This window comes from Stegodyphus dumicola, chromosome 5, assembly GCF_044657685.1.
Source record: "Stegodyphus dumicola isolate Sdum_Otavi_A_Nest chromosome 5, ASM4465768v1".
Classification (NCBI taxonomy): Eukaryota; Metazoa; Arthropoda; class Arachnida; order Araneae; family Eresidae; genus Stegodyphus; species Stegodyphus dumicola.
This window is the reverse complement of record NC_140772.1, coordinates 89,069,204-89,081,518: the sequence shown is the minus strand read 5'-3', so window position 1 is coordinate 89,081,518 and position 12,315 is coordinate 89,069,204. Positions and strand designations below refer to the sequence as shown.

Genomic DNA, 12,315 nt, shown 5'->3' with positions numbered 1-12,315 from the left:
TAAAATTAGCAAAGCAACAATCTTGTGTTTGGCGTAGATTTTAGTCAACACTATCGATTTCTAGGGCTAAAACAGTTTCTTCTTCATCAGTAGCAAGGAAATCCACCCAAAGATCTTTTATTTGCTAGGTGGGCGGGCTAACAAATTACAGCACTATATGCATGGAGGAATGAGATAATTCCATCAAGTTCTACTTCATATCATGTTTCCTTAATTATTTACAAAGCAACGATATACACCTGATAATATAGCAGCATACCCGCGACTCAATGGGAACACTGAATTGTAGTAGTTCAACCTGAGTTCAAAGCTTGGCTGCATGGGAATTTTCACGGTTTTCCCGATGTAAAGACAATGCCAACCAGTTTCCCTTCAAATGTCCTTCAAGAAGGCATCCTTCAGTTAAGCAAATAGCATTTGAGTGAGTTAGTATAATTCATTTAATATGTAATCAATCAAATATTACGATATGCTTTAAGTCTTTAGCATACAGTAGGGTCAAAAATAAAAATTTCCTAAATATTTTTAATATTCCAATAACGTTTTACGAAATTAAGTGCATTAAATTAAATTTACAGTGCTTAGTAATTCTTAATAAAATATATTTATGCGCGAATAAAACTATTCAAACAAAACCTGTTGAGTTTGAAATTTGTAGTAAAACAGGGTGCAAAAATTATGTTTGGAATTTACATTCTTGCCAAGTACTAGAAATTTATTGTTAAATCTGATGGGGCAATAGATAAGAAGGAAAAACTAAATAGTTTTTCCATGATCAGCAATAAAAAAATTAAAAATGAAGTAACAAAAATATATTTGGCTTTAACTAGGGGGTTTATAATTTGGCTATGTATAACAAATAAGATGAATATTCATGAAATGCTTATTACCGGATAATAATTGATTTTTACTATAAATCAGTTATGATTTTTTTTATTCTGAGCCATGTTATGCATATTAATCTAAACTAATTAAAAGAATCTTAAAAGTAGGCGTTATTTTCTTTTTCTAATTCTCGTATCAAAGAAAGCATTACGAACTGTAAGTAAATTAGCAGCAATTTTAATTTTAAATGTCTCGGAAAGAACAAGCGATCTGGACGCTGAAATTCCAGGTGAAAGGAGCTTGTATAATGGGAGCTCTACAATACAATAGATTGGCTTATTATGTATGTAACGTTCCATGTAATAATCTCAGTTTTAATAATGCATTGGCAAGTCTTCAAGAAATTAATTTTTTTCCATTAACCAAGACTTGAATGGCAACAAGAAAAACGTTTTGTTCCGTATGTGGTACGAATGCTTATAATACAAAATTGCAAGAAATGAGAAATATTCTAATTCTGTGGATTTCCTCAATAGGTGATTATTTGTGCAAAGAAATTGTCGGAGAAAAGGTGAGTAAAGGTCAATAGCGATGAGCACAGGAACCCTAACAATTAAGTCGAATAAATAAATTCCGATCAATACACATTCTAGTCATTCAACTAAGCACTAGATTAAGTTTCTCAGACAAAATTTCTCGTATGCTTGTTGAAAACATTCGATTAGTAGCCTTGCAAATGTTACGTTTGGATTTTACAGTGCGTCATTTTTACACAAATTTGCATCTTGTATCCATTCTGCTTAAGGAATTGAGATAATTTCTTTTCCTTATGGAAGTAAATTTGCATAAAACAAAGCTTGAGGTTTAATTGCAAACGTATATCAAAAAGAGAATTAATGTTGTGCGCATTAAAGTACACTAATTGCTACTGTTTTTGAAACTTTGGATTGGATTTTGCGTAGTGCGAATTCTTTGTCAGTCATTATTCTATATTTAATCCAAATATAAAATAAACACGTTATTGCTGTAATTTCTTAAATAAAAACGCATTAAACCTAAAGAAATTGTTAATGTTATTTTTTTCCTTACTACCCTATATGGACTAAATTAAGTTTGCCTTCAGTAATTCATTTTTGGGAAATACGTAGCATATTTGAAGGAAATTTAAATCCATTGATTGGTATCTAATATTTTCTATTGATAACTTAGAGGCGTAAAGATATAGTCCACAAAATTCTCTGTTGTGTACACAAAATAAAAACAAATTTGTAGTTCTAATATAAAAATCTCGAGGGAGAAAAATTAGCTGATGAATTTCTATTAAATAACTGTCAATGTATTCAATGAAAATACACTTTTACGTAATTTACAAAAAAACTTTGTAATCTATACAATTGAAACATTTACAGGTATTCACTGTGCTTTACCGTTTGATGACTGTGTGTTTAATGAGTGCTTTATCATTTATAGCTGATCACCGTTTTAATATGAAACGTTACGAGAGCCTATATTTTATTTTGCGATCTGCATTGGCATTCCTAAGAGCATGAAGGTACAACTTTATTGAAAATACTATAGGTCTTTACATACTTAATTTAAAATTTGTTTAAATATATCAACTAAAAATGATATGAAATTCTATAACGAGTAAAATATGAATGCATAAAATAAGTAAAAAACTAAAAATAGTTTCTTTCAGATCACATGATTCACTCAAGTATAAATTCACTGTATATATTTAAATGTACTATATGCATATAGTATACACACTTTATATGTTAACAGAAGAATGTAAGAATTATCTTTACGTTAGTCTTCACATTCGATTTTTCACTTGACAGTAATACTCATTCATTAGTAAGGTATCGTTATTTTTCAATTCAGAATTCTTCTCTTAGAAGAATACTTCATTAAAAATAAATAAAGAAGAAGAAAAAGATCTTGATTTTCTTTTCGACTACGATGATAAAATAAAAGACATTAATACCATTTATATGATATTAATTTCTTTGCACCATTGCTGAGATATTTAACATTTCTGATGTGAAATAAGAAGACGCTGCGTGTGTATACCATGCCATAAGTTTCAGATTAACAGGTAGCAAAAGTATTAAAACAAGCAAAATGTAATAACTAACTCTTAAGGTAAAACGTCAAAAATTAGAAAAACACATGTTCTAACTTATAAAAATTGCAATTTTTTAATTTTTTAAAAATATTCAAAATCTTCAGCATTATGGTGAACTCCTATTTAGTTTCTTTTAAGTACTAACATGAAGTAAGTTTTACTTTTTTAAAACTATATTTGATAAAATGTGTAACTAGAAAATTTAACATTTCCTTGCATTATTTTCTTTATACACAAGCGAACACACAAATAAATAAATAAATTCTTGTTACTGTAGTACCTCTGCAGGAGCAGTTAACAAACGCCTCTTGTAAGAACTTAGAAGTATGTTTATCCACGAAACAAACAGAAAGCAGCAAATAATTCTTTTCGGAAAATAAAGCAAAGACATATCTCCAATTTTTTTAAACTGCATCCCGTTAATGTGTAAAATAACTAACATGATTCATTTAGTTTGTTAGTATTTTCTGTTATATTATGAAGTACAGGATGATTTTAAGTAAAGTTTCTAATTCAAAAGGCTGAATTTTCATTTTCTAAGTTGAAGTATATTTATTCCCTAACAGAATTATTTAACAAGATAGATACCATGGGATCGACCATGTGTATAATTCAGTTATTTCGTTGTTATATTATAATCCTTAAATTGCAATAAGTAATATACAACTATTAACAATGAAGTCAGTTACAAGGAGAAACAATACAAGGATAAAGCATATTACTCATTAATTATGCAATCATGCAAGGACATTTTATACTTTTAGACTTCGCTTAGCAGTTTATTCTTTTCCCTTTAATATTTTAAGAAAAGTTCAGAAAGATGTAAAATATTTGAAACTTATATCCAAATGCTAAGACCCATTTAAATCCAAACATAAAAGGCAATATTTCTATAACTGAAAGAATTTGCATTAATGCAATATCACACGCAAAACTAATGATCATTGATGCACTTCAAAACTGAATTTTCAAATAAATATTTATGCATTGAAGATTATGGGAACATTTTCTATTTTCAAATAAATATTTATTCATTGAAGATTAAGGGAACATTTTCTATACTTTAAAAATGTGTACTTTGAAAATAGAGATGTTACTGCAGAATAAATGAAGCTAATGTTGGAATGGAAAATGAAAGTATTTAAGAAGAAGTGATGCAATCGATGTATGCATTCAATTGTAATGTATTAAAGCACACTACCCTTCAAATATAAGTACTCGAAAAAAGTTACAATGGAACTTAAAATTTATGCTAAAATAGTCTTTATTGTTTATGATAAAATGAAATAATAGTCAAATAATAAAATAAAATCCCGAGGCAAAATCTTTTCATTTTCTTTATTTAACACCATTATTTATCATGTATTTTATGTGTGAATCTATATATGTTTTGTATTTATCTCACATTCACCCTTATAATAATGAAAGGGGTTATTTGGCTACATAAGAAGAAAGTTAATTTTGAAATGCGCGGGATGCATTAGTACTTGGTAATAAGACAAAAAAAAAATAATAACCTTCAAATATCATATACCTGGATTTATAAGTATGTTTTCCATAGATCGCGTTTCTTAATGTGTTGCAAAAACAGAAATTTGAGACTTTTGACGAATTTCTGGCTGATTGACCGAACGTAATTTCATGGTGATTTAAATATCGGATATGTATATATAAACGCAAAAATATTACAAGCTCTAATGAGGTATTTATAATTAAAGATTTTAGGTCTTATTAATGTTATTTTCTTTATTATTTTAATTACTTTAACATACTTAATTTAAAAGAAATCAAAATTAAATATCAGAAATAAATTATAAACAGAGTGTTTCCTAATCTTATTATAAATTATGATTCTTCAAATACTTTTTAACATTTTATGAACTTTTCTAAAGCAAATTTAAAGAGATCTTTCTGAAACATGAGAAAACATTTGGCACTGAATCTAGCGATTTTGTACATGTTCAAGAGTTTCCAAATTATTTCTTATGCACATAAAGTACAAAAATAATAATCAAAATCGTAAAAACAACCTTGTATTTAGCGTAGGTATAATGAAACACTCAATCGATTTCGAGGGCAGCTAAAGGTCCCTCCTCATCAGGAGAAAGAAATACTTAGAAGAAAATAAAGGAGTCACAGAAACACGTGGTCCTTATCAGCACTGCACGTGGTTATAACTACATCTTTAATCAGAGTTGCACTGGCCGCCTACTTTTACTGAGCCAGGCTACATGATCAAGCATAAAGGACAAGAAAAAATTAGCGAAGTTAAAATAGGAAGCGAGGGGCAAATGCACCTTACGCTCAAAATCTGAACTTCAAATAATGGAAAGCAACCACTGAACGGATTTTTATACCCTCTGGTAGTACTAAACGCGAGGAGGTAACGCCATCTATCTGCAAAAATAACTGAATTAAGATAGTAGAATTTTAAAGGCATTAGGAAGGACTGGATTGGACTTCAAATCATTAACTAAACCTGCTAAATCTCTGTGAATGTGAAAAGCCTAAAGAAAATCCAATTCACCTATGGAAAGAGTTTTTTGGATAATTTTTGAAGACCCAAAATCAAAATTATGGTTAAAAGTCTAAACTATGATAAGCTATTGAAGACTTGTTAATTTCGCCTTTTCTGACATAAGATTCATGTTCCTTGATACGAAACTTCAACGCTCTTTTCGTTTGGCCAATATATCTTAAACCACACTGACACGATATACTATAAATTCCCCAAGAATTCAAGACAGAAACGCAATCTTTTAGAATCGAAGGGTGAATTTTATTAATAGGGGAGAAACCGACTTGAAAATTGAATTTCTGGAGAATCCGTGCAATTTTATAGCTAACAGAAGAATAAAATGGAAGCACGACAAGGTCTGAAAATTTTTTAACGGCTTTATCAATAATCACTTTTACCATAAGACTTACCAACAGACTTTTAACCATAATTTTGATTTTGGGTCTGCAAAAATTATCCAAAAAAACTTCTTCCATAGGTGAATTGGATTTTCTTGAGGCTTTGCACATTCACAAAGATTTAGCAGGTTTAGTTAATGATTTGAAGTCCAATCCAGTCCTTCCTAATGCCTTTAAAATTCTACTATCTTAATTCAGTTATTTTTGCCGATAGATGGCGTTACCTCCTCGCGTTTGGTACTACCAGAGGGTATAAAAATCCGTTCAGTGGTTGCTTTCCATTATTTGAAGTTCAGATTTTGAGCGTAAGGTGCATTTGCCTCTCGCTCCCTATTTTAACTTCGCTAATTTTTTGTCCTTTATGCTTGATCAGATAGCCTGGCTCAGTAAAAGTAGGCGGCCAGTGAAACTCTGATTAAAGATGTAGTTATAACCACGTGCAGTGCTGATAAGGACCACGTGTTTCTGTGACTCCTTTATTTTCTTCTTTCTAAGTATTTCTTTCTCCTGATGAGGAGGGACCTTTAGCTGCCCTCGAAATCGATTGAGTGTTTCATTATACCTACGCTAAATACAAAGTTGTTTTTACGATTTTGATTGTCACATTAGCGTGTTTCTCTTCTAGTCTACAAAAATAATAATTGGATTAACAAAGTATAACTATAAAGAGAAACGGAACAGCTTCTTTTTCTGTTTATCTATATTAGATGTGCCAACCTTTTGCAGGAACGTATGCGTACGGGCTTTAATATATAGTGATAAGTAGGGATTTTAATATTTGGTCACAGTGAATCGAAGCATCTAATTTTTGTGATGATGCGTGAGAAAGGCGTCTCTATTATTATGAGCGAACAATTTGATTGAGTTTAGAGTTCAAGGCCATAACACGTTTGGTTGATCGGCAAAACAAGTTTTGGTGAATAATCAAATACAGATAAATATAATCAGGCATGGTGATATCAGCACAGAACAATAACAGGTGGAAAGTAAATAATAATTAGGATGTAAACGTTTTGAAACAAAGGTTTTAACGAAACAATAGGTTGTCTTCAGAACAGCGCATATTTGGATGCTACTTCTATGCACTAGTAGCACTTTCTTAAATCCATCTGACAACTTTTCAACATTCTGCATATAATCTAGATTTAGTAACGTGTGGTTTGGGAGGGGGGTCTTCACACTGAAAAGGCAATTACACTAAAAATTCTCTTCAGCCGAATAATTGAAAAATAACACACCCGCAGTACTAAAGATAAATTTATATAATTGTTTCTTTCATGTCTTTTGAAATGTTTATAAAATGCTTTGAAAAGAGTAATTAAAATAAGGGACTTAAATATATAAAAGGAAATACAGGGCTCTATTTTGCATGCTGACTGTTATATGGCGAGCAAAGTATTTATTCGAATCTTCCATGTTTTTGATCAAGTGGGATAACGCAGCAAAGAATAAAAACTGGCAGCACAAACATTATCCACTAAAATAGTTTCATCACTTTTTGCAGCAGCAGCAGTATTTCATGTAGATAACGTTTTTAACCAAAGCGAATTTTTAACACTGCTTCCTGTAAAATCGCAACAGTTTCTGAAGAAATTCAGAAAAAAAATTTTGTTTATCGAAAAGAATCTCTGAAACTTTCATTTTGCTTTCATATACAGATTAAATGGAAATACTTTCGTATAATTGAACATTAAACATTTAATGCTAGACGAAAACCTGCATATCTGTGTTAATGTACTTGAAGCTTAGATTGCCTTAAGGGTAAGCACTGCTCATTTTCTGGGTAGGAAGACATTGACTGTGAGGCACAAATGAATATTTAGTACAAAGCTTCAAATCTCTACTCCAACAAAGAATGTAACTCATTTCTTTCTAGTTTACGTCTAAGATGATTTCCAGAAAATACTTGGAAGTAAGTGGAAACGCTTTTTTCAAGTTATTAAAGAAACTCTGAGAAACATATCAGTATTTCGAAACATTAATATGGTTACAGATTAATGGATTTTGTAGTATATGAATAAAAATAGTAATGTATTAGATAAAACAAAAAGCAATAAACGTAGCTTAATAGGCAAAAGGCAATACCATGACAACCCTTAATTCAAAATATTTTTTATTCAAACAATTGTGTAACATCTCCTCTGCAAATATAATATAGTCTTTTCTACTTATATAAGGTATTTCTAACTACGATTTATATAATTGGTTCGCTGCAATTATTTTACTTTTTTTTCAATAATTCAAATAACAGAGTTGTTTAAGCGTACAGAGACTAAAACAAAATTGCAATAAAACTATGCATAATAGGGGAAAATAAGTTTCTTCTCCGGATTCATAGCCATAAATATAATCAGGCATGGCGATATCAGCACAGAACAATTACAGGTGGAAAGTAAATAATAATTAGGATGTAAACGTTTTGAAACAAAGGTTTTAACGAAACAATAGGTTGTCTTCAGAACAGCGCATATTTGGATGCTACTTCTATGCACTAGCAGCACTTTCTTAAATCCATCTGACAACTTTTCAACATTCTGCATATAATCTAGATTTAGTAACGTGTGGTTGGGGAGGGGGGTCTTTATTTAGCATTTATTTAGCATAAAGCTAAAGAAATTTTCCCAAATTTTAATTTCGTTTGCACCATAGTTTGCAAAGCAGTAATTAGAGTCTTAAAGTATTCACTGTCTCAGGATGATGAACGCTTCAGTGCTAAAAGAAGATACTAACACAAGAACAAGACCTTGTAATTTAGAAGTTTTGATTGTAAAATACATAATACAGTCTTTGGGTATTTGAAACGCTAAGTATAATAAAAGAGCCTTCTATTTTAGAAAAATTATATAGTAAATTTTCTGTAATTGTAATGATTTTGCTTCTTCTAGAAATATTGCTTTGTGAATATTAGCACACACATTATAGTCATAAATCTAATATCGGTAATAGAATAATGAAAAGTAATTCTCTTGAAATTATTGTCCATCGCATGTTACCGCACTTTGGAACTCTTTTGGAAGCTTTCACTGTCGTGTTACTAAAATTTAAATTTCGAAAACATTACTGAAACGTTAATCTAAGAAAATATTTCTTCTAAATACGCATATTCTCTAGATTTACAGAAACGTGACTGTATTGTAAAAGGCATTGAAGTTATTCACTGGTTTCACAATCAACAATTAACAAAGAATGATCTAGAAATGCGCATAGTTCCTGTTATGGCCTGCAAAGTAATCGAAGATTTATGCTGCAAATTATCTCTCTTTTACGACAACACGAAGTACTTCGTAAAAATCCATATCTCACATTTTCTAACACGCGCAGGAAAGACCAATATTTTTCCGTAATTAATCAGCGGGTCTATTTATTTGGCTACTAGTGTAAAGATTCCTCAGAAAATGTATGCATTTTCCTAAATACGACTCGTAGATTAATTTACACTTTCACATGCAATTTGAAACGTAAACAAATCTGATACAGCTTTGCAGACTCTCAAACTTTTCTTAACTTTTATTTATATGCAGTTTCAAATTCCTTTTCTCCCCTCAACGTTTCAAACGGCTGACTTTTAAGTGAGACAGTAATATATAACTTAACTAACGTAAATGATTACTTGATAAACATAATTATAATTAGGTACTCTTTTCGCTTGATTAAATTTTATAAATGAAAGGCATGTTTTATCTTCCTATCTTAAGAAAAACATTTTAACCAAACTAAAATTAATAAATGCATGAATATTTGCATCATTTTGCGTCACGCAAAGCTCTGGCTATTTTAATTTCTTTCCAACTATTATACAGGAAAAAGCTAAACTTGGAACAAGATATATTATCGCATGTGTTTCCAGGTTTTATAAAAGTAACGTATCAGTTCTTTTTACTTGTAATGAAAGAATCACAATTAATTTAACGAACAGAAAAATTTTGAGTTGGAGATTTATACAAACTTAAAAACTATTTTCTTCTTGAAGAAATGGAATAGAATAAATTGCTACGCTGTTTGGAAATTCTAGTCAATCTAATTTTAACATGCCCTTGATTCTAGAAAGCAATAAAAAAACAAAGAATAATCCCGTTAAATTTACATACTACTTTAAAAATCAATTTCTGAATGTTTTTGTTGATTCATTTTGCATTTTTCTTTAGGAAGCGTATCCATTATAAAAAGAATTTCAAGTACTTAGTTCCTCCAGCTACCTATGAAGCGGTTTACTCGGTTATTATTTTTTGTACGAATAAGGTATGTTTTGCCCGTGAACATATTTTTCGAATAAGTTTTATACATTTCGATGTCACGCATCAGTGCAGTTTCATACAGCAAATATGAAATTTAATGTATTTTAATGCTTCGAAATAACTGGAAAAAGCAACGTTAAAATACTCATTGTTATTAATATATGTGCAAAATATGTCTCCAAACCCTGTCAAGGAATTTATTTCTAAACATATAAGGCTAGACAAAGTAACCCGAAAAAACAGATATAAGTATTCCGAGGTTATTTCCTTTTCATAGCAATTTGTAAGTTTATTTCGTGCTCAATTAATCTGTAAGCAGGATTTTAAAGCTTAAAACACGTTATATAAACGCTTTATGATACAGTACTTTCATTTTAGAAATTTTACTTCTACTATTTTTTAAAGGAAAGGAATAACTAAAAGTAATTAAATTGTTTCTAAGATTACATATACTAATTTTGGCATCCGAGTTTTGGTTTTGTGGCATTTTTACTCTAATTAATACATGCTTCTGAAAGTGCTCACACCTTTTTATTTTAATTAAAGATAAATTAATACTGGTTTTTAATAACAATTTAAGGGGACTCATACACCTTAAAACCCATATGATGTTCGAATAGGTGACTGTCGCAAGAATTGGGATAACTTATATATTTTAAAAGCAATTACTACCAACTTTTTACAGCTGACTACATAATATAGCTGCTTTCTGAAATAGTAATCAGAAAGTTTGTGTTGCCACAAATATTTTATAATTTAATCCGCTTTGTGACAATATTTTTCGTCATGTTTCCAACTTGCGCGCACAGTTTAAAACATTCTGTTTCATAATTTAATTCCATATTTAATATATAGCCTTTGTAACATTTGAAAACTACTGTGAACCTAAAATTCTAAAAATTTCATGTTAAATTTTTATTTTATTTGGAGTTGAGTTTATAAAATGTATTTTATTAAAAAAATTTGTAATGTTTCCGTCCATAAAATTTTTCAGTACTAAAATATTCATCAGATTGTTAGTTCAGTTAGAAAATAGTGCCCATATAAAGAATTCCATCAAATTTCAAGTATGTACCATTAAGACATTTTTAAAATATCATGCGCGCAAGATGGAAACATGGCGAAATATTTTGTCACAAAGTGTATTAAATTATAAAAATATTTGTGGCAACACAAACTTTCTGGTTACTAGTTTCCAAAGCAGCTAAAATATGTAGTCAGCTGTAAAAAGTTGGAAGTAATTGCTTTCAAAATAAATAAAATATCTCAATTCCTGCAACAGTCACATATTCGAAGATCATGAGGGGGTTTAAGGTGTATGAGTCCCCTTAAGTCTTACACTGATTAATAATAATTTAAGCTTCACTGCCTATCAGAGATATAGTTTAAAAAGGGATGAAGCTGGGCCTATTACCTTTTCAAAATAGCTTAATTGTGAAGCCGAGGTTAGTTGAACACGTCCTTCATTGTTAAGCTTTTGAGATATTTATTATTAAGGAAAATTATCTTAGTCATATTATGTCACATTATCTTTCCTTTTATTTTACGTTTACAAAAAATATATATTTTATATCAATTTAACAACTAAAATGAACCGACAGATAAAAAAACACTTTAAACATTTCTGGTTCTCTCCTTTTAAATTAACTAATGAAAACATGCAGCATATATCAAAACACAAAATTATTTAAAATTTATGAAATAAGTAATACTGAATAGTTTAGCATCAGAAATAATTTAACTATAAATACTAGAAGTAAAAAATCCGTTTGACCGTTCATCTAAGGCAATAATATAAATTATACCTCAGAAGAAAGTCTGGAAAATTACCTGGTACTGCAGATTTGTCCTTGGTGTCCTTTTTCCAACTAATTTCAATGCTCGATGATGTAGTGCCTTCTATTTGAACTATAGGAGAAGTTGGCGGTGCTATGAAACGACAGCAAAAATTTTAGTATCAATACTTATTTATTTAAATTTGTCCTTTATTGGATAACATTTTTTATCATTTGGTACCAAAAACAATGGATAGTATTTTTATCATTGACTTAATATAATTATCGAATCATAATATACATCATCGAATGAACAACTTTAGAAGTACAAAAGTAAGAATCTTATTTTTTTAAGTCTTGACATAAAATGTTTTAATCTGCACATTTTGCATTATTGCAGCAAATTAATCAGCTCTGTTATATCTACGAAAGATAT

The 12,315-nt window shown here is 29.8% G+C and overlaps 1 protein-coding gene across 3 annotated transcripts in view; it reads right to left on the bottom strand.

Moving 5' to 3' along the window:
• Positions 1-12,315, bottom strand: part of LOC118181836 (cell adhesion molecule Dscam1-like) — a 1,419,238-nt gene that overhangs the window by 35,021 nt on the left and 1,371,902 nt on the right. For 2 of the 3 annotated variants that reach the window (XM_085816859.1, XM_085816860.1), the window contains exon 19: positions 11,935-12,033. The exons of the other annotated variant lie outside the window; for it this stretch is intronic. In XM_085816859.1, coding sequence (XP_085672985.1) covers positions 11,935-12,033 — 99 coding nt within the window. The remainder of the gene's footprint in view (positions 1-11,934; positions 12,034-12,315) is intronic. 3 annotated transcript variants of the gene reach the window in all.